General features: G+C 39.1%; 1 protein-coding gene and 1 long non-coding RNA gene across 2 annotated transcripts in view; one reads left to right on the top strand and one right to left on the bottom strand.

Annotated features, from left to right (window-relative positions):
* Window positions 1-26,598, bottom strand: part of anks1aa (ankyrin repeat and sterile alpha motif domain containing 1Aa) — a 69,631-nt gene that overhangs the window by 38,929 nt on the left and 4,104 nt on the right. Inside the window, exons 2-4 of the mRNA XM_032576634.1 lie at window positions 14,727-14,807; window positions 13,043-13,199; window positions 12,141-12,203 (exon numbers count right to left, since the gene is read on the bottom strand). Coding sequence (XP_032432525.1) covers window positions 12,141-12,203; window positions 13,043-13,199; window positions 14,727-14,807 — 301 coding nt within the window. The remainder of the gene's footprint in view (window positions 1-12,140; window positions 12,204-13,042; window positions 13,200-14,726; window positions 14,808-26,598) is intronic.
* LOC116728532 (uncharacterized) lies at window positions 7,745-9,230 on the top strand. Its single transcript, XR_004340998.1, has 2 exons — window positions 7,745-8,472; window positions 8,890-9,230. It is a non-coding gene; the product is annotated as an uncharacterized LOC116728532 (long non-coding RNA).

The raw sequence follows: 26,598 nt of genomic DNA on the forward strand, positions 1-26,598 counted from the left end.
CCTGCGACGCTCAGGTATGAACATTGCATCACTGACAGTAAATGCGATCCTGTGACTTACAGGGTGCAAAATATTAGGCTGCAAAACAAGTTTTGGTAATGACTCAATTTACTGAGTCATTAACTTAAGTGAAACACATCCATATTGAGAATCTCCCATGAAACATATTCATTTGCAGTTATTTATATAGAAGTACTGTTGAATTTGCATTTGTAAAATTTTCAGTTCGTAATATTTACGTTTATAAACCTCTATTACTGTTAAAATATGATCACGATTTCAGAATGAATAGAAAATCACATGAATAAATGAAGCCTAAGATAGTACACTTGGTTCCTTATTTAGAAAGCAGAAAAGATCCTCAAGTATGTGAAGGAAAATGAAGGCTGTCGCAATCTGATATTTGACAATAGAAGCTCCCTCCAACAGATCACTTACATTTCTTTTACAACTTTTTGACTAATGAGTGTTAAGGCTAAGGCTGCACAATATATGGAAAATGTATCATCATTCAAATGTCAGATTGTAAAGTGCATGGAAAGAAATTTAGATTAATTATTTAGAATCCATACATGTACTCTGTGTATGCCATTGTTATATTTAGTGATGTTTGTTGCAGATGAAGCAGCAAAATAAATCTCAAGATTGTTGAAATGAAAAAAAATAATGTATTAATCACTGCAGAGGGGTCATATTAATATATATAAGTAACATAAACAGAACACAAAACACTACTATCAAAAGCACAATAAACAGTAGTATAGGATAGAAACCTCCTGTGTCCCTTAGTGGGGAAAATCAGCTGCACCAGCAGCAGGGTGACAGATAAATAGAAGCATGCGGATTCACACAAAGGTATAAATATGAAAAAACAAAACAAAAAAAAAGTATTCCATTTAAAATTCAGTAAGCTGCAACTACACTGATTTGAATTCTGCAGCATGAACCCATAACATTGAATATTTTTGTACAACACATACAGTACATTGTTATACATTGTTGGATTCAGAGGCTTCCAGCATAATACCATAGGGTATAGTTCCAAGATTGCTCAATAAGACCAGGATGAGCCTCATTTACTCCATGCTGTCATAAACCATGTGAGACATCAAACTATCATGCTCTAACAAGACTGAGCTCCGAAGGCCATTAAACAAAGTGGCACCTCTGACTAACAGCCTTGCTGGGAAAGAGATTGGAGTTATATGGCGTCGCTAAAGCTTCCTGGACAGTAGCAGATCCTTATGAAAATTATCTCTCTGCTGTCATGCAGCAGCAAGTAGAAAATCTGATTTAGACCTCAGTGCATATCAGACAAGTGGAGATTACCATCTCCACTGATAATGATTGATGAACCCACCCCTCACCTACTATGGAGCATTTGGAGATTAAACTCCATTGTGTTAACTCTGCAGAGTGTTGTACAGAGGGAGGGGAGGCAGGCGGAGAGGCAGGGAGGGAGGAGGCTGATACACACATCCCCAGGCTGCAAGATGGCAACATGGTTTGACTGGCGACCCCAGTCACGTGACGCGCAGGCTGGCAGCGGTTACATCAGCCTGGCCCCTGGTGGTTGTAGTAGTAGTGCTGGGTGGAGGGTGGGGTGAGCAGCTGTTACAGCTAGTATGCCAAAGGGCTGATAAAACTCAACGCATGTCCTTTTCCTGCTTTCTCTAACCCTGTTAGCTTCGCTTACATCTTACAAATCTGGTAAACATAATGAAGGTTTCCTCAAACCTTTAGAAAGGGTGTCTTTTTTTAAAATTTATTTCCATCTTTTGATTATGTACTCATGTCTTAAAACATTTATGGCAAACTCTCAATGACCACTCCTCTTTAGCCTTTAAAAGCACAGAATAAAAAATTTATCATGTTTATAACCTGAAGTGTTTGATATAATGGCGAGGAATATTTTTTTCTATTTCAACACTGGTTATGGACCACTCTCTTAAGAAAAACAAGTGTCATCAAATCACCTTGCACTTTGGATAATTACATTGGAAATTTCTGGACTCTTCTAATGGATCTTTATTTAAACGCAGTCAAGCATTCCTGAGTAAACAGGCCTGTAATGAGATGTATGATTATCTATGGCTCCTTGCCATAGATTGTAATTCTGTTAGTAGGTGACATTTTTCTTCCAATTTTTACCATAAAGCTAATTGATTCTTTCATAGTCATTCGCTGTTGATTTAATTAAGAGACGCCGCATAATTCAGAAGCTTTTAGGTTGTTACAGTAGATTGTATTCGTGGCTGAATCTTTTTTCCTTGGGTTGCAAATTAAACAAACTGACATTGAAGAGAGCCCCTAAAATCTGCGGTGGGAAAATGATGATTGTAGCAAAATAAGAGGTTTCCCTCTTCGACCCCTCTTCGCTGCAACATAAATGAGGGCTGACTCTGGAGATGGGGCAGGCAGCAGACGTCAAAGGAGAAGCATGATGTGTTCATGAGGGCAGAGATGGACACTGAAGTGACAGCATAAAAGAAAGCGCCGTCAGGCTGCAAACACACTTCAGCCGGAGGAAAGAAGGGAAACTCTGCTGTTCTTGATAATGGGGTGAACAAGAATGAACAACTGACTTCAGCAACTATTCCCTCTGTCAGTTAAAAAAAACAACAAAAAAAACATCGTGAGAGCATTTCTGACATGGTCAGAGATATTTCACCCCTTACTTTCACTCCGAAGGCTAGAATCACGTGAACCACTAGCAGGATGGAAATCACCAACATAAACTGTGTTAAATGCATGACCTACATAGCAGATAGGAGTTCAGCCAACGCAAACAGTAGATTTAAGTATGATAGGAAATTTTTTTTTTTTTTTTAAAAGACAAAGAAGATAAAATGAAAAAAAATAATAAAATGCATTTTATTTTTAATTTCTGTTGCTTTGTTTTTTTACAGAATTCCTGTTTTATGTTGCCTTAATTATTATTAATTATTATTTATAACAAAACAATGTAATGTTTTCATGTATCAAGATTTTTGTGGTGGTTTTATTTAATCTTATACATTTCCTCACTGTTTGAGTGGTATCCCTTTTTTAACTATAAAGCCCTCCTCAAAAATGTAAATGTACTACCATGTGTGTTATTACCATTATGGCATAATGGCTCAGTTACAATTTTTAAGTGTCCATATATCTTAAATATGTCTTTCAGTCTTCTACTTTTGAGCATATGTTTTGATGTTTGTGGTAAATGGAGAGGATCTCGGAGTGAAAAGATTTTTTTTTTTAACAGCTGATCTTTCTTTATCTAATGCTAATGCTAAGCTAATGCAATAAAATAGAAAATGTGCTTTTGTGAGGAATAAGTAAGTTGGGAGGTCAACATTGCACAGTTGAAGTTTAAATCTTGAAATCTATACAACCCTGCAGTTTTTCTTTGAAAATATAGTCAGATTGAAAGAAAAAAAAAAAAATACATAGTTATATCAAAAAATTTTCCAAAATTTTCTAACGTTCTGAACTGTAAATAAATTTTATTTTTTCCAGATGCAAGTAGTTTAGGAACAAAAACAAAGAAAATATAAAATTAAAAATAATAACCAAGATATGGTTTCTTTAAGTTGAGGCTTAAAAATAGCTAAGGAATAAATTTTATCTCCAAAGTTTCTACAAATACATTTGCTCATATTAGATTCAGGTTAGTGTTTTCCTGCCGAGACATTTTCAACCTTTAACAGAGCGCCCAACCCACAAAATGAACAATAAACAGGAAACAGCAGCTCAGAGTAATGAATAAACATCAGACTAACAGGTTCCAGGACCAGAGCAACAGCTAAATTGACCCACTGCAAGCAGATTTCTCGAGGACCAGTGACCCTTCACGTACCTGTCTTCATTTTCAGCAGAAACACACCATAATGCCATCAGGTCACTCGCCACTACTGTAGAACCAATATACCATACCACGGTTACTATGACAACATTCTATCTCTCCTTCTCCTCAGCAGATGCAGCTCAACACACTGAGTGGTGGGAGGAGAAAGGAGGCACATACCCCCTATACATACAAACACGCACACGCCGACACCTCATACACTTACAGACAGGCACTGCATGGCAATTTCTCTTTGATGCTGATGTAAAGAGACTGCTACCCTGGAAATCTCCCATCCTCTTCCTCCACATGAGATGTTGCTCTGATCCTGCAGCGTGATGCTCCATCCCCTTGGTCACATGATGCCATCAACCACAACAGGCCAGAGAATTTATTTATAATTCAACCTATAATACCCTAACCATCCTAATGACATTAAAAACTGAAACAGAATTTTAGTTTCAATTACTGGTGAATCCAATAGTTTGACTACGTGCAGAAAAATAAAACAAGCAGGAGTATTCCCACCCTGTCAAACAGTGCAGCAGCATTAAATTGAGCCAGCATTCCCAGTCAAAAGCTAAGAAGATTAGTTGGGGGGATGTGGATGTGACAACATATAAAAATAGCTTTCTCTACATGCCTGACCGAGTCCCTAGCTCTACCTGCAGGAAAAAAAAAGAAAAAAAAAAAACATGGACCAAACACACACACATACACACCCCCACACACCGTTAGCTGTCCTGACTGTGAGGGCGAGTGTCAGACATAAGCAGTTTACCTGGGGTTTCCCTCAGCATCAACATGTAATCTGAGATTATTATATTAAGAACCAGAACTCTGTCCCAACAAAACAACTCATTCACATGCCTACATGTTCAAAAATGGCAAGGCCAATGACTGACATACTTAACATGCTAAATAGAAAAGTGTCTAAAAATGAACCACAGCTGAAGTGAGAAGCATTGAGGAATAATAAGAAATTTCAGTCTGTGAGAGAGTCCATCTTAATAAAAGGTTAGAAGATGGGTCTCCAATGTTGGCGTTTAGGCCATTCAGTTGAATTTAACACTAAAGTTAAACTTAACTGAAAATTAAGGAATTACAATATTATCCTCAATTACATCTTTATGGCCCCCCAAAAATTTGTCAGATTTCTTTTTGTAAATCGAAGGTAGTTAGCTGGTTGAGAGAAAATGGTGGAATTTCTACAATTTTATACATCTAATATCTGCAGGGAGAACAAAATAATTCTGATTTTTCAGTATTTGACCTACCAATTGTCATTAAGAACTGATCTCTGGACAATTCAGTGCATCTCTAATGCAAAGGTTTTTTTGTGTGACAGAAAGCCTGTCAAAGTTAAATGTACAAAGAATCATTTGACCAGTCATCTCTCTTTGAAACCATGTTACAAACTTTGTGCTTTCCCCCCTTAATTTTCAACATGCATAAAATTTTCTATTTGATAAAATGTATTAATTTTTCTCTTGAAAAGGTTGGTGTTTTTCTTTCCTCTATGAACTAAAACACAAGCAAAACTGTTTTTTTTTTTATCACAAAACAAGCAGGTTGTATAAGACAGATATTTGTCCTTCTTTAGGATTGCAAAGGCTGCAGACTCCTAGGTTTGGAGAAATTCAGGCCATGAAAAGAAGATTTGTTGACAAAAATTGAATCACCCAGCGTCAATGGTAGAAAATTCCTCCAGTGACGACAATATTTTTGAAAATGAACATATTAGAAGCAGTTTTTAATTCCTCATTTGTTGTAATGATGCTTTCTTTTAGATGTTACTGTATGCAGAACCATGGAATGGGAAGAATCTAAATTTCAACTCCGCTATCTGGCATGAAACTGCCAATAAAGCTGCTTTTAACCTTTTTTTTAGTTTTCATCTAGTCTGCATGTAAAAGTTGGCAATTCTATTCCTACTCCTTCCAACGCAAACAATGAACGGCTCCTTTACTCTCTGACATGCTAATCTAACATTTCAGCCATTTCCTCTGTTACTCATTAGAACTTTTAACAGAGAAACATTTTTCAAATAGCTGGACTCTGGATGATTAGGCACGCATAAAGCACACCAGTGTAAAACTGAATAAATCTATGTCTACTACAATAGTTTTTATGACCAGAAAAGCAAGATCGCTTTATGAGAATTTAAGGTCAGGAAAAAGAACTGAAATAAAAGTGCTACAGCACAATCCAGTTTTGAAAAATAACAGGGGAAAAAAGTCACAAAAGTATATTCCACCCTTCCAAACAGGCAATTTTTGAAACAGAGGTAAAAACAAAAATGCCTCAAACAAGTGCATAAGCTTTTGAGTCGTAATGGAGTTTTTATTTATTTATTTTTTCATTATTACTGTTTTCAGTAAATTCAGTTGTCATCAAAAGAACCACTGATCATTGCTAAGCATGATTGGAAAAAACGTTTTTCAAAATCACTTGAAATATTGCAAGGAATTTATACATCTTTTTTGTGTGCTTATTTCACACAAAAAAGATGTAAATGAAAAATTGCAAACATATACTAATAAGTAATAAGAAATTGATGACACAAACTACAGGAAGCCATGAAATATTAATATTTTAGTCAGTCAACAAAGGATTTCTAATCATTTATTTTCCATCCATCCATCCATCTTCTTCCGCTTATCCGAGGTCGGGTCGCGGGGGTAGCAGCTTCAGAAGGGAGGCCCAGACTTCCCTCTCCCCAGCCACTTCTTCTAGCTCCTCCGGGGGAATCCCGAGGCGTTCCCAGGCCAGCCGAGAGACATAGTCCCTCCAGCGTGTCCTGGGTCTTCCCCGGGGCCTCCTCCCGGTGGGACGTGCCCGGAACGCCTCACCAGGGAGGCGTCCAGGAGGCATCCTGACCAGATGCCCGAGCCACCTCAACTGGCTCCTCTCGATGTGAAGGAGCAGCGGCTCTACTCTGAGTCCCTCCCGGATGACTGAGCTTCTCACCCTATCTCTAAGGGAGAGCCCAGCCACCCTACGGAGAAAACCCATTTCGGCCGCTTGTATCCGCGATCTCGTTCTTTCGGTCATGACCCAAAGCTCATGACCATAGATGAGGGTGGGAACGTAGATCGACCGGTAAATCGAGAGCTTCGCTTTTTGGCTCAGCTCTCTCTTCACCACGACGGACCGGTACAGCGCCCGCTTGACAGCAGACGCTGCGCCAATCCGCCTGTCGATCTCCCGCTCCCTTCTTCCCCCATTCGTGAACAAGATCCCGAGATACTTAAACTCCTCCACTTGGGGCAGGACACCCCCCCTGACCCGGAGAAGGCACTCTACCCTTTTCCGGCTCAAGACCATGGCCTCGGATTTGGAGGCACTGATCCCCATCCCGGCCGCTTCACACTCGGCTGCGAACCGCTCCAGCGAGAGCTGCAGATCACGATCTGATGAAGCCAAAAGGACCACATCGTCTGCGAAAAGCAGAGATGAGATCCTAAGGCCACCAAATCGGATCCCCTCAACACCTTGGCTGCGCCTAGAAATTCTGTCCATGAAAGTGATGAACAGAATCGGTGACAAAGGGCAGCCCTGGCGGAGTCCAACTCTCACCGGAAACGAGCCCGACTTACTGCCGGCAATGCGGACCAGACTCTGACACCGGTCATACAGGGACCTGACAGCCCGTATCAAAGGGCCCGGTACCCCATACTCCCGGAGAACCCCCCACAGGGCTCCCCGAGGGACACGGTCGAACGCCTTCTCCAAGTCCACAAAACACATGTAGACTGGTTGGGCGAACTCCCATGCACCCTCCAGGACCCTGCCGAGGGTGTAGAGCTGGTCCAGTGTTCCACGACCAGGACGAAAACCACACTGCTCTTCCTGAATCCGAGGTTCGACTATCCGACGGACCCTCCTGTTATTTATAAGTTTATTTTCCCAAACTTATAAATAACAGCTACATCTGTTTTCCTTCAAACCACCAAGAGTGTGTATGTATACGTGTGGGGGTGTGTGCGTGTGTGTTTATCTATGCATGGAACCACACTGTGTATGTCGGGTTTGTTCAGCGCCAGTGTAATGAAGAGATAAGAAGGTGAGAGGATTTCTTGGTTTGGTGGGCTGGTACCGGAAATTCATACCTTCTTTTGCCGAACGATCAGCTGTACTGAACCATCTAACAAAGGGTGCAGCCCCCAACAAAGTGTGCTGGACAGAAGATTGTGATCGAGCCTTCAAAGATCTCAAGCAAGCGGTATGTACTCATCCTGTTTTGCACACACCAGACTTCACTAAGCCATTCATCTTACAAACAGATGCTTCGGGAGTGGGACTTGGAGCTGTCCTTCTACAAGAGGTGGACGGTGAAAGAAGACCTGTGGCGTTTCTGAGTCGGAAGCTGCTTGACAGGGAGACACGATATTCAACAGTGGAAAAGGAGTGCTTGGCCATGAAGTGGGCTATTGAGGCCCTGAGGTATTATCTTTTAGGACGTCACTTTATTCTAGAGACGGACCATCGTGCCCTCCAGTGGTTGAGACGAATGAGGGATGCCAACGCCCGTATCGCTGGATGGTACTTGTCACTGCAGCCATTTGACTTCACAGTCCAGTACAAGCCAGGGAAGTCTAATGTGGTTGCTGACTGTTTATCCAGAGTGTCAGAGGACTGAGGTACTGTGCTTTTAAGAGAGGAGGGAGGAAATGTAATGAAGAGATCTTCATTACTGGGACTATTTTACTGAAATCACTGTATTGCATTTTTAAAGTATTTTTGCACTTTATTAACAAGCACTTTATTTAGCACTGCACTTTAAGCATAGATTTGCACATCAGTAACAATTTGCACACAAGACGTTTTAATTGTATTTATTGAGTATTTTTAGACATTAGCATGTAGCCTTTTGTTCTGGGCTCTGCACAGCTGCTCCTCATTGACGAGTGAGGTGGTTGCCTGTGGAGGGAGGATAATTGTTACGCAGAGCAATGAGCTACTAGTGGGTAAAACTGAGCAAATGTGTTGTGCATAATCTGTTGGGTGTGGAGTGCTAGTGTAGAGTGACTCACCTGTCTTTTCTGTGTCCTCTCCAGGGTGTTTGGACAAATGCTGCCCCGGGGGTCCAGACACCATATATAGTCTCTGGGAGAGGCCATTGAAAAGTGTGTGGGGGGGGAATTGTTTATGGGTTTTGTGGTGTTTCATCTGGTGTAATGATAAAACATAAAATATTTATAAAAAGTAAATAGAAATGTTTATATTTAGTAAAAGGTATTTTAATTAAATAACTGGATATTGATGAATTGAGATTCCCCTGTGAATTAAAGGTGGTTTGATCCGTCACAGCTGGGACTATTTAAGACTGCAGTTTTCACCTGTGAAGTTGTTGGTTGATGTGATGTGAAGAATAAAACAACTGCTGTTTTCCACCTGACTGCCTCAACGCTTCATCGTCACTGTAAAATCCTACCGCGAACGGCTACCTTGTTACAGCCAGTCATGCATTGGTTTGGTCAAAACAATACTTGCAACACAAGCATGCTAGATAAAGAGTCTACTTTACATAAACGACCAACGTTTTTCAGCGTGGTCTAACATACTGATGCATTTGAAAATAGGCACCAATAAAGTGGAGGTTTGGACGCCGTGAAAGGTTCGGTTGGGAACCACATCAGGACAGGCTTTACGCATGATGAGAAGCTGCAGATAAGAGGCAGCGGCTGCTGATGAGCTGACAAAAAAGACAAAACCATGATGATTGTTGTGAAGATGCTAAATACTGTGTGTTTAGTTAAATATGTTGTCTGTACGCGTTTATGGAAATGATTGATGAAAGCTGTGCCTGCAGGTGTTGAAGTCCAGACTCTTTATCTAGCTGACCAAATTAGTTTAACGTTTTCCTCTTTGAATCACATTTAGCTGTGTAATTTTATATATAAATTAATCCAATTTAGACCAAATTTATACACACAACAAATAAACAGTAGGTAAAATTCATTAGTAAGTTCCTTCCTTTCTTATTAGATTATAAACAGAGGGTACAATAGAAACATGGTCTTTTTTATTAAGAGGTACTCTCAAGACTTGAGTTTATTTCCAGTTTATTCACATAATATTTTGCACTTGGGGCTTAAAAAATAAATACATTTTTGTCATACTAGAAATGGGATGTCTTGCTTATATCATATTTTAAAAGACCACTCTTTGTTGACATGTCATTTTGTTGTATGCATTTAATGCTGCATATTGTAATGCATAAATAAAAAGACAAAACAGAAACTACAGTAATCCTAATGATTGGTTTCATAGAGGAAAATAAGTCAATTAGATTATTCAAGTCAAATAAGTCAATTAAATTATTCAAAAAATTGGCTGCCAGATTGATAATGTTACAAAATATTGTCAATTTGCTTAGTTGATTAGTATCACTCCGACTTAAAAAAAAAAAAGACAAATTGAGCAGTTTGTAAAATTTCTGGTTATGAAAAATTTAAGAATAATGTGTCAACTGAAGGAGCTCCAACCATCATTCATATTGGGGAAAGGCTGCGTTCACAAACTACACCTCTATAACGCAGCTGATTGCAGGTTCTCCTGGAGCAGATAGCCCAACTCGTCAGACAGTTCATACCAAATTGTTAGACTCCCATTCTTAAGGAGCAAAATGCAAGAAGGTATAATATTTTGCACAATAAGCACATGAAAATCACAACTACCACATTTCACGTGTTTATTCTATAGTTTTCTAAGGTATATGAATGAAAATGTAGAGACATTATTGCTACTGAGAACATTTTACTGTAATGACCCATTTATCATTTTCGGAGTAGCAGCAACAATGGTTGCTTTTTTCTTTTGAATGAAAAGCAGTTAGATCATGTTACCCATTTTAGTTTTAAAGTTGTGTGAATACCAAGATACTGTGAAACCATGGTAATTTTACCAAGTAGTCGCATATTGTGAGAATCTCATACAAAGTGTCATATTTAACAGAATATATCCTAATGAATGTTTTTGTTGTAAACAGAGGTGTGATTAACTTTTTATTTCCCCCCAAACAACAGATTGTTTACTGACAATAAGAGCTGAGTCAGGAACTCCAGGTTTTAAATCAAGTTTGCAACAGTTTTAGTGCCAAGCAGAGAAGGAAAATCAGCAATGATCAGAAATGCAAAAGCAATACCCTTCTCTGCTATTTTGTTGTAAGCACTTACAGTAAAACAGGAGACAATAAAATATATTGCTATCCATCTGAAAAATATCACAGATACAGTGTCCTGGAAGAGTTTTCATGCCCTTGAAACTTTTATAATTGTTTCGTCTTCCAAAGACTCATTTTATGTGATAAACCAACAGAAACATATTGCATGTTGTTTTTAAGTACAAGAAAAAAATATATAGTTTCTTTCTTTGTCTTTTACAAATAACCTGAAAAGCGAATGATGCCTTCTTCAGTCCGCCTGACTGAAAACATTGTAGAACCACCTTCTGTAGATCTGACAGGCTTTCTTACTGGATTGCCATTCATTTGGCTATCTCCTCTGACCAAGAATGCCCACAGCATGATACTGCAACCAACATGCACTGCAGTGAAGATGGTGTGTTGTGTATATTTTATACATTTATTTATTTATTTATGAATGACTGAACTTTGGTCTTCCACCTGTTTGTATATAGAAAAAAAGTATATATGGAGGTGGGGTTTCTTACATTTTTGAAGGATATACAGTATGTAACAGCACTGATCAACTCCCAAAAATCCAAAATGAAAATAAAACTGAAAACAAAGACACTTAAACTTGCTGGTCTGTTAAGAAAGTTGATCTCTAAACACCAACTGTTGCTGGCGTCCTAACGTAACACCGCAAATATTGAAAACCATTTTAAAAAATTTCTTACACTTAACAAGTACGAGTCTATCAGACAAAATCTCTAATTTGAACCAGCATTGAACCAGCAGCCAACTGACCAGTAATACAGAAATAAGTACTTGTTCACTTCGGTCTATTAGCGCGACCTACAGCTCTAAAGACATTTAGTTTTCTTTATGATGCAATAGTTTGAATGCGATTGCGAAACAATTTCGCAATAAATGTAAAATAAAACATGCCAACTTTGAACATAACATTCCAAAAAAGGGAAATTGATTTAAGACATGGGGAGAAAAGCCAGAGATAGCAGAAATCAGCAAGTACTGACTGAGCATAAAAGCACCTGATAGCTGAGGAGCAGAGGACCCCTGACCCCATACAGCAGCAGCAACAAGCGCAGCAGGTCAGCACAGCAGTAAAGCAAGGAAACACTTCAGGAGGAAATGTTGTTTTCGACAGCACTGTGTACACACCTTGGCATTAATATAGGGGTCAAAGGGCCCACAGCGTTTGAACTCTTTATGGTCTACAGAGCTCTGCAAGGGAGGAAGAGAAGATAGGTCGATGGTTTCGGTTCACACAAGCAATGAATGAATGAGGAATCATCACATAGATGAGTCAAACTAAACAAAAAGGAGAAAAAAAATTGGGTTAAGTTAATGAATAATTGGATGTCATGAACAGGCAGGAAGAAATGGCACAAAATGAGTCCATGAGAGTTTCTCATCAGGCCGTAGTGACAGCGAATCAAATTTGATTAAAATGACAAATTTCCTTTTTTCAAAATGTTCATGATGTGCCATTTTTTTCTTATGTTTCAAAACAGGACAGCCCAAAAGGATGATCTCTGTGCATAAAGCAACCACAAAATATCAAAAGCAAGTGTTAAAACAGTTAAAACGGTTAGAGGAAATGAGCACTTCTCACTCTTGGCACAGCATTGAAGCACTTCAAGTATCACATTATCAAAGGAGAAGTCAGTATCATAATGCACTGAGGTTAATGCACTGTGGTCACATTCTTTTTTAACATTAATCTCATTTGGGTTCAGGCCATGCCATGCTCAACTGTTCAAGTCTGAATGAGGCTCTTTTTCACAGCTTTCTGTGACTGCTTAATGAAACTTTACATCTCCCATTCTGGTACCATCGCAGTTTCATCTTTTCAAAAACAAACTGCTCAGAAGCTGACTCATTTCAAAATGTCCTCAGAATACCCTGAAAGGATGAAAATTCAAAGTAAAGAGAAACTTTGTTGATCACCGAAAGAATTTCATTTCTATTTCCAACCAGACAAGTCGAAAATATCTGTAATCAAAAAACAGAACCGCAAATGTGGCCATAACTAAAAGAACAAGCACACAGGAATGGCAGACCTGCTCGTTGATTTGGGGGTTTGAACGTCCTTGGTGGATGAGAAGTTTTACGATGCGCTCGTCTCCCTTCCACGCAGCCAGATGGAGCGGGTAGCAGCCCTTGTTGTCGGCGATGTTGGTCAAGGCCTCATTCCGTAGCAGCGCCTCCACCACAGCACTACAAAGAAAAGACACAGGACGGGTCAGAACCTTTATGGAAGGCACTAATGAATGAGCACAGACAATCAATACCTTAATCCCCCTTGTGGGACTACTGTCTGCAAATCCAGACCTCAGTGTACAAACGCTTCAGCAAAAGCACGGTGTTCCCCTACACCCTGGAGGTGTTTAGTTTTGTTTTCTTTGTACATCAACACTGTTACAATATAAACTGTTTAAATAAAACTATGAAAATGGATGTGCTATGAAAACTTTGGAATATGTGTGATTATCTGCTGGGTTTTTTTCTAACATAATCATTCTCAGAAGTTAAGACAAAAACAACTACATTTTCTGGCATTTTTAGACATTCTTAGCCATTATCAGCATCTAAGGATTTTCAAAAGGTTGCCAACACTTTCCAATCCAATGTGTTTCACAACAGAGAATTTGAAAACTGAAAAGAATAAAACAAAGCAACTTCTTCAAGTATTAATCTTGATGAAAAGGCAGAATGCCTACAAAGAAAATGCAGTTGCCTTCAAGTAACTGCATTCCTCACTTCATTTTCCTCTGCCGCCACATTGGTGGCAGAGGAAAATGCAGAAAATTTTCTAAGTCTCTTTACCATGGTAACACCATCTACACCAGGGGTCTCAAACTCCAGTCCTCGAGGGCCGCTGTCCTGCAGTTTTTAGATGTGCCACAGGTACAAAACACTGGAATGAAATAGCTTAATTACCTCCTCCTTGTGTAGATAAGTTCTCCAGAGCCTTGCTAATGACCTAATTATTCTATTCAGGTGTGGTGCAGCAGAGGCACATTTGAAAGTTGCAGGACAGCGGCCCTCGAGGACTGGTGTTTGAGACCCCTGATCTACACCAAAGGCTGCTGTTGGAAGTGCCAACCTGGTGTGCCCCCTTCCTTGATCCAAAAATAATAATAAAATCAGATTTTCTAGTGTCCAACCAGTTGGCCAGGTGTCAGTGGCAATTGAACGAATCAGAATCCAAAAACTTTTATTAAATATGCAATATAAATGTGTGCTTCCATTAAGATTATGCTCATTGTTACATATAGAAAGAAAAGAGCAACACAGCAAAATAAGAGATTAAAACAAGCCATCACACAAAACTGCACTTAGGAAGTCAGTTTCTCAGAGGGTCTCAGTTTAGTTTGTGCTTTTCCAAATTTACAAGTTTGAATGCTGATGGAGAATATAAAAGCTACATATAGGAGGATGTACATGTTTACATAAGAGGAATCTGCAACATATATGGGAGTAGCAGCTTCTTAATGAGGTATTTGTACTGAATAAAATCTTCAATACATGTTCTTTATTTGACAAGTACTGAATATTTTATTCAGTACTTGTCAAATAAAGGATCAAATATTCTTAAATATAGGAATGTAGGTCACACTAATATATATTAAACCTAAATACACAAATTGAACATATTTGTGCATGAAATATTTTGTGCTTTTAATACATTTGGAACAAAATACAAATTTGCTGTGCAAATCCTCTTATTCATCTCTGATGTACCTGTGTCCATTGAGGGCGGCATGGTGCAAAGGCGTGTATCCAGTGCTGTCCACACAGTTCACATTGGGGCCTCTCCAGATGCTGTGAAAAACAGAGATGATTGTTAGACTTCTGTGTTTGACACATCAGGTGAAAATATATGCAGAAATGCAACGGCAACAAACAGCTCCCACTCGTTTGACAGGATGACCACCATCTCATTCTCACTATTGCCCCGCAACTAAATTGCATCACCACCACCCATCTTTGCTTGCATACAGCTGCAGGGTTTCAACAACTAAAGATTAAGACTTTTAAAGATCACTATGAATGAAATTCAAGACCTGAAATTAACAAAAGAAACAGTCTTGACTCCTGTAGTGCGAAAACTTTTTTTTTTCTACACAGAATGAATGTAGCATTATATGGGTTTGCAACAAAAGTGATCCAAAGGTGAAGACAGACATTGTAAAAACAACTGGTGATAAATTTGTGCTTAAACCATGTTAAATACCAAAAAAGCAAATTAGCTAGATAGCTTTTCTCCTCCATCCGTTTCCCCAGGAGGAATCTGAAACAATGGTTCGTGCTAATGCAGCTGCTAATACACTCTGCTATATAAGAAGGGTGTACAGTCACCAGTAGCCTTAACCGTCTGAGTCAAAATTAAAACGGGACTCAAACACAAATCAAACATTTGCCTGACAAAAAAATCCCACGAGAAAAAGAAAGCCTAAATAGGATATACAAGATTAAATAGTTTTGCCACCACAAAATTTAAAACCTCTGATTCATGTATTTAAGACATTTTAAGGCCTTGATTTTAGATACATTCATTTAAGACTTCATAAGGATGACGGTGGGAAACCACCTTCAAGCACATTTTTTTTAAATGAGAAAGAATGAAACAGAACGGAACTGCCAGCACCAGAAAACAGGAAAATCAGGAAGAGATAATAAAAAAAATAAACACCTCCTGAGCAAGTGCTGAGATGACCTAGGACCTGGAGAAAAACAAGCTGGGATATGCAAAGGCAGTGGGGAAAAAAGCAGGGAAAGACCTTAAAGCTATTCATGGGGTGAAGTGTGAGGTAGCCTACCATTAGCCCTGCACTCTCATTCATTTGCACTGAACTCGGCTGTCAATTTTGATTGGTTTGGGCTTCTTTTTTTTTTCTTTCATTTGCAAAGAGCAATGCGGTGAGGAAAGAAAGAACTATGATGCAAGGAAGAGGGGAGGGAAGCAGCAGAGGAGGACAGAGAGTGTAATTTAAGAAGCCAAAGGATGTCTGGTGAGACATAGTGCCAAGACGGGATGTGGAGCTCCCTGAAAGACTTCAACAAATCCTAAATAAATCATGTGACTTAGAAATCCCAGCACGAGTGAACCAAATATCTGAGAGCGGAGTCAGAAAAGAAAATGGAGCAAACAGAGATGGACTTCACAGAGAATCAAACATATGTAATGTTTTTTTATTTATTTATACTGTTTCAATCATATATGTAACAGAAACTATCTGAAAGGAAAACAGAAAGAGTGATGTGGTATTTGGACAGTCAAACACAAACTGAATTAGATCTAAATCCTTCCAAGCCATTGAATATTAAGCATTCCCCAAGTCCTTTCAGGACAGAAAAACCCCTTCAAAATCAGCTTGATAATTTTGCAGACAAAATGTGACTTAATCCCTAAAATAATCAGTGAGTAAATGAAGCGACAAAAGTTTTCTTGGTGTCCTCACATCACTGTGTGACTTTACTCCCCAAAGAGACACACACACACAGCTCTTTTCTGTCGCAGTAATGGCCGTTTTGCCCCCTTAAAATACATCTCCCACAATAGCTCAGTGAAGCAGCCTGCAATTACACAGTCAGAGCCGTCTCATTAAATAAGTGTCTTGTGTAGGGCTCTGTAGCCTGCAGAACAATGGGTCTGAGAAGAGCGCAGACACACGGGGAAAGCTCAGCTCCGCCATCCAAAACATAAGCTGTTTATTTGTTAGAGCAGGCCTTCTGGGTAACGTCTCAGAAAGTCACGGGACATCAAAAGCACTGCTCAGAGGAAACACTCAACTGGGAAAATGTGATGATAGGAAATGTTGGAGACTGAGAAACCTCTGTTAAATGTGCAACAGAGGTTTCTATGGGAGTACTCAAGGCGCTGATGCATACAGTCTTCATAACATCTGGATTTCTGCCTGTCACAGTTGTTGCAGGGAGAACAGTCCTGCCTTAAATGTGGGTATGGATCTCATCAGAAGGGAAAACAGGAGACAAACAAACCTCCAGTAGCTGTCCTACATAGAAGAGTTATGTAACTACTAGGAGTAAAATCCCTCACAAATGAAAATTATCATGAACAGGAACTAAGAAGCATCCATAAAGGGAAAATATGCCATACGTCAGACATAGGGTGGGAGCAAAAATGAGGTCAACAGAAAGTTATTTGCTACATAAACACTGAGTGAGGTGTGCCATTATGATTACTAGTATTTTTTAGCATTTCACTTTGAACCACAAAAATAATGTCTTCAGGTTTACTCTTTGTCCAAAGTTTTACTAGACCAATTTCTGAATTTACAAAACCTGCATATAACATGCATATCTTACATAGTATGATGTAAGATTACTTACATGGTTTATGTGCTTATGGCCTGAAAGATTAAAGGAAGTAGTGTTTCAGCTGTATTTATGACACTTGTACAAGAGCTTTGAGCAAAAAGCCTTTTTGCTTAAAGCAAAAAGGCTTTTTTCATTATTATTATAACAGTTCATTATTATTTGATAACAGTTCATTATTATTTGAACTGTTCTTCAGCTACAGTTCAGTTAGTTTAAGAAATCCAAGTTAAACAGATAAACCACATAACTCTGGATCGGAAACATGCAGATGAGAGTCAACTTACTGAGTCGCTAGATTTATGGGAAACTACTTGTGTCGTTTCAAAGTGGATGCAGTGAGGACAGAAATTTTTCAAAACTGAGTGGACTGATTTCTACCTTCATGGGAACTGATGACAGACTGGTCGGAAACTATCATTAAATTGATTTACTTGTATGTTCTCAACATGCCTGTGTACAACATGATGCGGTGAGGTGGTAAAACTGAAGTCAGAGTAAGGACAGAGATGTAAGAAGCCATTGAACAATTCTCTGCAAAATGTTTGTTGTAAATTCATGGAGTTTCTGTTTCACTGTTTTTATAAAACGTTTGATGGACAGCACAAAACAAAACCCTGATTTGCTTTCAGTTTTTAATATGGTAAAAAGCTTAAAAGGTACACCCCGATAACTATTATAACCCCAAATCTTTTCGTCCATTATTTTGTTTAATATTTGGTAGATTCAAGTTTAGACTTTTGATCAGCTTTCTAGGCTAAAATAAGCTTCCTCTCCTACTGTAGGAGGTGTAACATCGAACAGATTGCAAAACAAACACTCAGCAATGGGCAAAGATCATCTAGGTCAAATATTTATGATGCATTTGCTAATTGGTCATTCTCATCAAAGCTAAAAAGAAGAGAATTTTAAAAAGAAAGTTTACTCAATGTTACAAACATTGAGTCACATCTGCCTCATGACCAAAAAGGAGCACAGCACATCACGAGGCACGTTATGATGCCGGCAACATATCACATTTCTAATCAGGACCAAGGCTGTTCATTAATCCCATCTGAACTGCTGCCATGCAGAGCAAGTGAACATTTCATTACATTTCCTTACAGTCAAAGTCTTCCTGCTTGCTATTAAGACAGCTGCCAGCAGCAGCGGCTTTTAAAGCTGCATAAGTGTTTCGTCCTTCGAGCATTTTGGCAGCATGGCACTCAAGGGCATGAGTCAGACTGGTGCTCCACAATCCACTTCATCCTCTTACTATGGCTCAAAACCAACCTCACCGAGAGATGGAGCTTAGGCCCACAGCGGAGGTAATGGGCAAAACAGAGTTGATTTGGTTTGAGAGGGAGGCGGGGGGCACATTCATGGGAACTGGCTGAGGAATTCCTGTTTGAAAAGCCGAGCTAATCCTTAATTTGCCTGTGGGGATATCAGTGGGATGAAGCTGGAGTTTGCAAGACATTCATGGGGGTTAAAATCGGCGTTTTACAAATCCTGATCGCTGTAGCTGGAGGAATTAAAAAAAAAACATAAGTTCACCTCAATTAATTGGAATATAATTAATTAATGTCAATTTAATATTTCAACTGCTTGAGTCCGAGTTCAAGTTACATTCCCTGCACTCTGTAAGTGTTCAAGTAAATCAGCACGATACAGTCAATACAGGTGTACATAGTAAAATAAAAATATGAATGAAAAATATATTTATTTTAGCAATTCTCTTCAAAAACTAAAAGATACACCATAGCTTTGCTACACAGAGAGTGCTATCAGTTAACTTTAGATAATTGTGGCTTAATAAAATTTTATTTAATTAGAAAAAAAATAGGATATTGCATCAATTGAACAACCTTTGTCATCCATGGTGCTTTTGTCCCTCCAGACAACTTTCCACTCATATGCCTGGAAATAGAAATCTGAAGAGTCAGCTTCTTAAAAAACGGTTTTTATGGCTTAACTTCCTTACGGAGGCCATCAATGAGTGTCTAGTAGACAACTGGCAAGTCAGCAAACTTGTCTATGACTGTGTACGTCATAATCAGGTCATACCATAACATTTCTGCATTAAAAATCTAATTTTTTAATCTTTTGTCCAGTGTACTATAAAAATGCTATATGCAACAAATTTTATTTTCATTTACTGTAGGCCACAATCATCAACCTTAACCAAATTAAACACTTGAAATGTGTGAATGTGTGCATAATGAATTTATATCTGAATTTAATTACTGTGACATTTCAATTTATTGAGATACACCTGGATGTCCTGCCTATTTCAGTTTACATATTAGCTACAAAGGCTACAAATTAGCAACATTCAGAAATGATACGATTGTTTGTGAGCTGGGTTCAATATTAAAGTAACACTAAACTTAAAAATGAAGTACGTTCATTTGTGCTGCACTACATAAAATGTAGGTCATACATAACCAGTCGGTCATGCATATTTATTGAGTTTGCTTAGATGAAAAAGTAAACAGAAAATAAAGAGAAAATTCAGTCAGCTAATTAATAATGCAAACCAAAAAAAAAATAAAAATCCACATCAGCCAAAAGCTAAAACAAACAACTAAATGTTGATTTATGGACTCATAGGAATGAAGGAAAGGCCAAATCCATTCAGCAGTCCCTTAAAGCACAGAAGAACCCAGGTGAGAGCGGACCCCACGTCATAAACAGCTTTATCTGTCAGTCTATTAGCAGTGTGACCACACTGCCAGGAACCGGTCCGCCTCGGGGCAGCGAGCCCAGCAGAGACCGGCTCATGTCAGCCACCGTTGGGGAAATTGGCTTAATTATGCATAGTGCTGGCAGCTGCTGGAACCAGATGCCCTGCTGCCAAGCAGTCAACCTGAGCATCTTCATCTCAGCTCAGACTGAAGCACCTGCCAGAAATCTCCATTTCTGATGAGTGCAGGACAAAATACTGCAGCAAAGAGCAACACACTGCAGACCAATACACATATCTGCATCACAGGTGAGAGTTATGAACATGTTTAAACGGGAAAAATTGAACAGAAGTCAGAGAAATAAAGAAGTGAAATTTGACTAACAGCAACAACAACAAAAAAAATCAGATCCGTGCAATAACAAACAGATTTTTTTTTTCACAAACTGAAGACCCATGACTGTATTTTACAATTTAAATTTATGACAGCCTGCACTGAACATATACCAAAAAGGGCTTGTAATGAGATTATTTTCATCATGTGGTTAATGACCATGCATCTCCCTGGGAGAAACTGGGAGAGCTCTTAATTATTACAATAAAGCAAGAGAAAGACGACAGTCTTTTTTGTGTCTGTTAGTAGGACTGATAAAAACATAATAAAGGTTTTAGGTAAATTACGTAAATAGGTCAATTTAAGCAGTCCTAACTTTGCCCTGTTTAAATTGATAGAAAATAGTAAAAGTGACAAAAAAAATTTACTTTTTAGATTTGTTTGAGTTGGACAATTTTCCCTTGATCCACTCTGACTGGTAATCAATAAGTACAACCCTGAAAAAGTTATCTATTTTCTGGTCATAAAATGAGTCAAACCGGAAACGCACACGTTATTGTGAATACTCATAAACAGCTGTTCTTTGACGTACTTTGCTGTGAGTTTAGTAAAAATCAGATAAAGGTTAGGGGCATGTGTTTTGATGCATAAATAGAGATAATCTTATAATCTCTTCATCGCTTGTTGATTTCAAAGTTACTTCCTCCATCAATGAACTTCAAGCACATTTTTTTCTCTTTTTATGTGTTATGATAGCCATTTAAAAGAAAATATGTGTACCAAGAAAAGCTTAATGGGTGCATTTCTACTGAAATCCAGCAACAAATCACAAACTACATAGTTTGTTTCAAGTTAAGTCTTGGAGAATATAATCTTCAAGATATTTCTGTTTCCACTTTCTATTACTGTTTCTATTACTTAATTAGGTAAATGTATTTAATAATGGCTTAATTTTAAGTTCTAACCAGTAGAACTGATTTTAAACTGCTAAGAGATTAACAATATGCAAAACAGTTCCATGCAGTTTTAATAAGGGGTCATTCCTGGAATGTATTTGAATATCATGTATTAGCTCTTTCTGTTTTTCTTTTAGGCTTTAAAATTATAAAGCAACTTTTTTGACGAGGTAGAAAATCTCGACAAGGTGACATCAATCATCAAAATGCTTGAGTGACAGACTCAGCTTGCACTGAATCTACTTTACACCTACTGGTCAATTTGGCAAAATCTCCTAGATGATTTTGGTGATAAATTTTAACCAACCAGCCTACTGCGGGAAGCCAAAAGCTCCCCTACTAACCAAATCTGTTCCATTATGGTTAAAAAGGGCAAAGCAAAATAAAAATAAGCATCAGCAACTCAGTTCAAAACCTGATTGAGTCCTCACAACTCATAACTTCACAATGAGTATTTCACAGGGCATCTGTTTTGCAGCAGGAGGTGTGAAAGAACTGCATATGCCTTAGACACGCCACGCAGCAGTCGAACAGTGTTTAACAGAATCAACATGATTTCCAGAATGGAAAAAAGCTGGAGAAAACTCATAAAAATGGATTACAAGGAAGGAAAGAAGAAAACAGCCAACAAGGACTAAAATACAATTAAAGGATATGAAAACACTGTCCTTAAGCAATTGTACGGTTATCTTAGCTGCTTCAAAGCAATTAAGTCCAGCTTCAATACGGAATCTCATTTTCGTTTTGACAGAAACCCTCTTTTCTGTCAAACCTTTCTTTTCAGCTCAATTCTTGCAAGTAGAGGTGAATCAGCAACTTTTTTTTTAAGTTATGTTGACAACTCTGTTTTAAAACCAGAACTTCTGTGTGATGCAGTCTGCATAGCTTGACTATTTTTGTTAAAAGCTCAGCTAGTTTATCATTATTCATCAGCAAAATCAATCTTTAAAGAAGCCTTCTAAAAAGCTATTTTTGTGGCTATGAAACTGATCCTCCACAGACTAAATGTGCCCTTCAATGTTGAAATTAAAGCGAGGGTTATTCCTTTTTTTTTCTCCCACCTGGTCAACAGCAAAGAAAAGCAGGGCTATAATAAGAAAAACATGTAACATTTGCTTTCTGGGTGGACAGCTCCATGTGTAACATGTTCAAAGTCTGAAGGTAGAGAAGAGGTTGGCCTCGACTCAGCAGGCGGGCAAGACGACTGCTGAGAGAAGCAGGGTGGGAAAGACGTAGACGCCAGATGGATGAGAAAACATCTAAGCTGCTGGATGTAAACAGTCAGAAGACGCATGTGATGTGCGCAGGTCAGAAATGAGCTGTAAGACACTTCTCACTGCGGATTGTTGCGTTACTTTTTGCTTTTGTTATCTAATGCATAAAAGACTAGAGAAATCCACTCGATAGTCAGAATAAGGCATGTTCTGCAATACTTCCCTTAGCTTTCAGCTTTAAAACAGGAACCATAGAAAGCTAGAAATATAAAACAGCACTTTCTGCTGACAGAACTGACTGTTTTAGTGCTAAGATTAAACTTTTGCCGAAGCCCCCACCTCCCCCTTTTTTTTTAAACCAACAATCCTTCGAGGCACCGTCACAAGATTATTTTCTTCTCTTCCATTAAACTTCAAAGGAGCTTCCTCTCCACTACTAACTAATCTCCCAAACTCTGACCCACTTGGATGAAAGCTATTTTTAGTCCACCACCATGAAGAGGGCTTGAGACTGAATTAAGAGGACACTGTATTTGTCACACACAAAAAAAAACACATCTGTGGAATCCATCACTGCTAGGCGCCATTCTGCATAGCTTCTGTGACTAAACAAACACAACACTCAGAGGAGAGCATCCCAAACTCAGATGCTCTTGGAATGCTAACATTGTGGTGTTACATTTCCCAGCACTGCTCCCTCCTACTAACGTCTGTTTCAGTTCAGAGGTCAACAAATGATGTGCTGTGACCACTGTGGGTGCATCTGCCCAGACAGCAGGAGATGATCTGATGGGGCTTTTCCTGGAATGCAAGTGGTACAAACTGCCTTGTCAACACTTAAGGTTCCAGTGCAATAAAGTTTTCCCAGGAAGCAGGGAGGTTTTCCAGGGTTATTCTTTAACCTGCATTGTTTTTACTGAAGGATCCAAATCAGGGAGAATTTTACCCCAGAAATAAAACCTTTTAGGATGCACAATAAGTGGTCAGTTTTTTGAGGGTTTTTTTTTTCTTTCTGGTTTAAGTTGTTTTAATGTAATTTGTTGTGATACTGTAAACAAACAACACACACATAGTGGTTGCTTGCCTTAGTGTGGTGGAAATTACTTGATCTACAAAAGGGGAAAGAGGAATAACTAATTAACATCTACACATACAAGTATAGAGATATATTACTATTTCTTAGCTGTTCCATGCTTGATTGTGTCTGCATATCTGATGTGCGTGTGTGCATAATATCTACAAGCAAACAGGTGCACACATACCAGCGGTAACAATAAATCGCCCAGATTTCCTAGTTTTCGGGTGATCGGTAATCAGCCAATATTTGCATGTGAGACTGATTTTATCTACCTCCACAAATCCCTGAAAATCAGTTACTGTCCCCTTTTGTTTTACCATGATAGAGGGCTGACTGACCCACCCGCTCACCTGGTCTCGTCTGCACAGTTAACAAAAGTCCCCCCATTGTTGCTAATTAATGACATTACCACTGTATTTAGTGACTTTTCGCACAAAGAAATAAATAGATAAATTGGTATCTGCCAAAATCAGTCGGGTTTTTTAAAGATCGGCAATCAGCCAGAAAACTGGAATCCGTGCACGCCTAAGACATACAAGTCAGCATACTTGAATATGTGCACAAAAGTGGAGGAAGGAATGTTGTGCATCTCCTCAGCAAGCCTATCCTCTCAATACGCATCAGTCCCACACTACAATATCACATACAACCAAACATCTTCAAAAAACAGAATCCTGTGGGATAGTTTCTTATTGGAGATAAAAGGACAGCAGTGAATATTCTCATAGTTGATAGAGCAGCTCTTCCTGGTGTGAGCAGGAAACTGAGGATGAAATAGGATGCTCTGGAGGTGTGCGCCCAAAGCCCAAAAAATGCAAACCACTCCTCAATACAGTCACTTTTTTTAAAGCAGAATGTCAAAAGCAACTGCAGCAACAAATTATTTAACAGCTCTTTCACAAAATTTCTAAAAGGGCTGTAAAAGCAAATCAAAAAAAGTTCTTCCTTTTTTACTCAAAGATTCCCTCTCCCAAATAACTAGCTACGCTCCTCTTAATAGGTGGTCCAGTTCTGATCAACTGACAGGTCAATTTTCATTTCCCTTAAACTAGAAAGTATACAAAAGTCTCAGAATGGTTTTCTGGGCCTGATATGAATATTAAAAGCACCATCCTGTGGCTTGTCAGTAGGACAAAGACCATGGCTGTGAAGCGGAGAGGAAAGTTCTCATCTGACTAAGCTCTTGGAGTGTCTGTCCAGGACTCCATGCATTCCTCTGTTAATGTCTCCTCAGTGGGCAGCCGTTCTCCCTGCCAGGGACTTGTCTCACCTCCGGTGTAACAGCAGCAGCTGTCCGAGTTAGGACAATCCAGGCCAGGAAGTGCAAGTGGAAAAAGAAAATCTTAACAAAAAACATCTAAAATACAAGATTATATAACAGAAAATGAAGTAAATAAGGGGTTTTACAAAATAATTTTTCATTGTATTTTGTTACAAGTATACTTTACTGGGATACTTTTTGTAAGAGACTAACAGAAAGAAATGCCTGATAGACAAGTGGAAGGAAAATAACTTTGGATAGACATGAATAAAACCCAGTGCATCCACTTAGTGAAGACAGCTCACCCATGTGTAGCTTAATGTCAGTAAACAGAATGATAAACGCACCAAGACCTGGAAGTCCAGACCAAACTGAACCTTTTTGTTGTATATGAAAGATGCTACATGTGGTGAAACGCTAACACTGCAGCATCATGCCGTGGGGATGATGAATGGAGCTAAATACAGGACAATCTTGGGAGACAGTTGAAACCTAAATTCATTTGTGAATCTTTAGAAAGACTTGAAAATAAATATTCACAGACATTCTCCCTTCAATATGACTGAGTTTGAGCTATTCTGCACAGAACGGACACATTTCTCAGTCTTTCCATGTGCAGCTTTGGTATAAACACAACCCAAAAGACATGCAGCTGCCGTTGCAGCTAAAGACCATTCTGCAACGACTCAAGAGGGCTGAATGCAAATGGATTTCACACAACATTTAAAAACCATGTATCATTTTCTTTCCGCTTCACAACTATGCACTACTTTGTTTAGGTCTTTCACAAGCGATACCAGCACAGTACATTCACGTGTGTTGCTGCAATGTGACCAAATGTGGATAAGTTCACGGGATATTGATACCGCACATTTGAGAACACGTCCTAGCTTCCCTAATTGATGAAGTCCTGCTTAGAAGTCGGTGTGAAAAATGCCAAAGGTCAGTGTCTATCTCATGGCAACGCCTGGGACACACTCTCCTGGGAAAGCAGGCATTCCGCAGAGCAGAGCTGCACAACGGCCTGGTTACAAAAACACTGCAAGCCCCAACATGTGGCCCATTCCATGCGAAGAACGCCAGAGATCTAGTGGGAACACACACACACACACCCTGGAAGAGCAGCGCTGAAGTCGAGTGGATCATGCAGCAAAACTCGAGGAAAGCTCTGCCCAGTAAACATGCCACGGCTGCTGACTAACATCTCTGCACACAGGTTCTCAGAACCAGAAACTAGATCATTTAAACAATGCAACTTGCAACTTTATACACATTGGGAAGCTTCAGTGTGCATCACAGCAACATAAGTGTCAACAGTACATCTGTTTTTTGCATGAGGGCATTAAAGCAAGCGTGACCCGGGATTTACCAAAAACAGCAGCCTTGGACTGAGATGAAATCAGGTCTGACAAGATTACCGGCCTACATTTCCCCAACAAAGGATGAGGAATAGGTCACAAATACATTCTGAAGAATGAAACAACAAACGCGCAAAGCCACAACCTGGACTACAAGGCAATTTACTCGCAGACGACAGTATTGACATTTTCATCGTGCAAACCAAATCAAATGTCATCCACGGCAGCAACAATCCCACAGGCTCCCCTGTGGTCAGTACTCCTCACATGTCCAATAAGCTCAGGTGTCCAGAGGCAACAAGCTTTCTACCAGGGGTTTATTCGCTTCCTGCATAGCCTCGCCAATTATGACCCACAGTTCCCATTGCCAAACATTGATTGCTCAAGACAGAGTAGATGACACAATGG

The sequence above is a fragment of the Xiphophorus hellerii genome, chromosome 1 (genome assembly GCF_003331165.1).
Source record: "Xiphophorus hellerii strain 12219 chromosome 1, Xiphophorus_hellerii-4.1, whole genome shotgun sequence".
Taxonomy (NCBI): domain Eukaryota; kingdom Metazoa; phylum Chordata; class Actinopteri; order Cyprinodontiformes; family Poeciliidae; genus Xiphophorus; species Xiphophorus hellerii.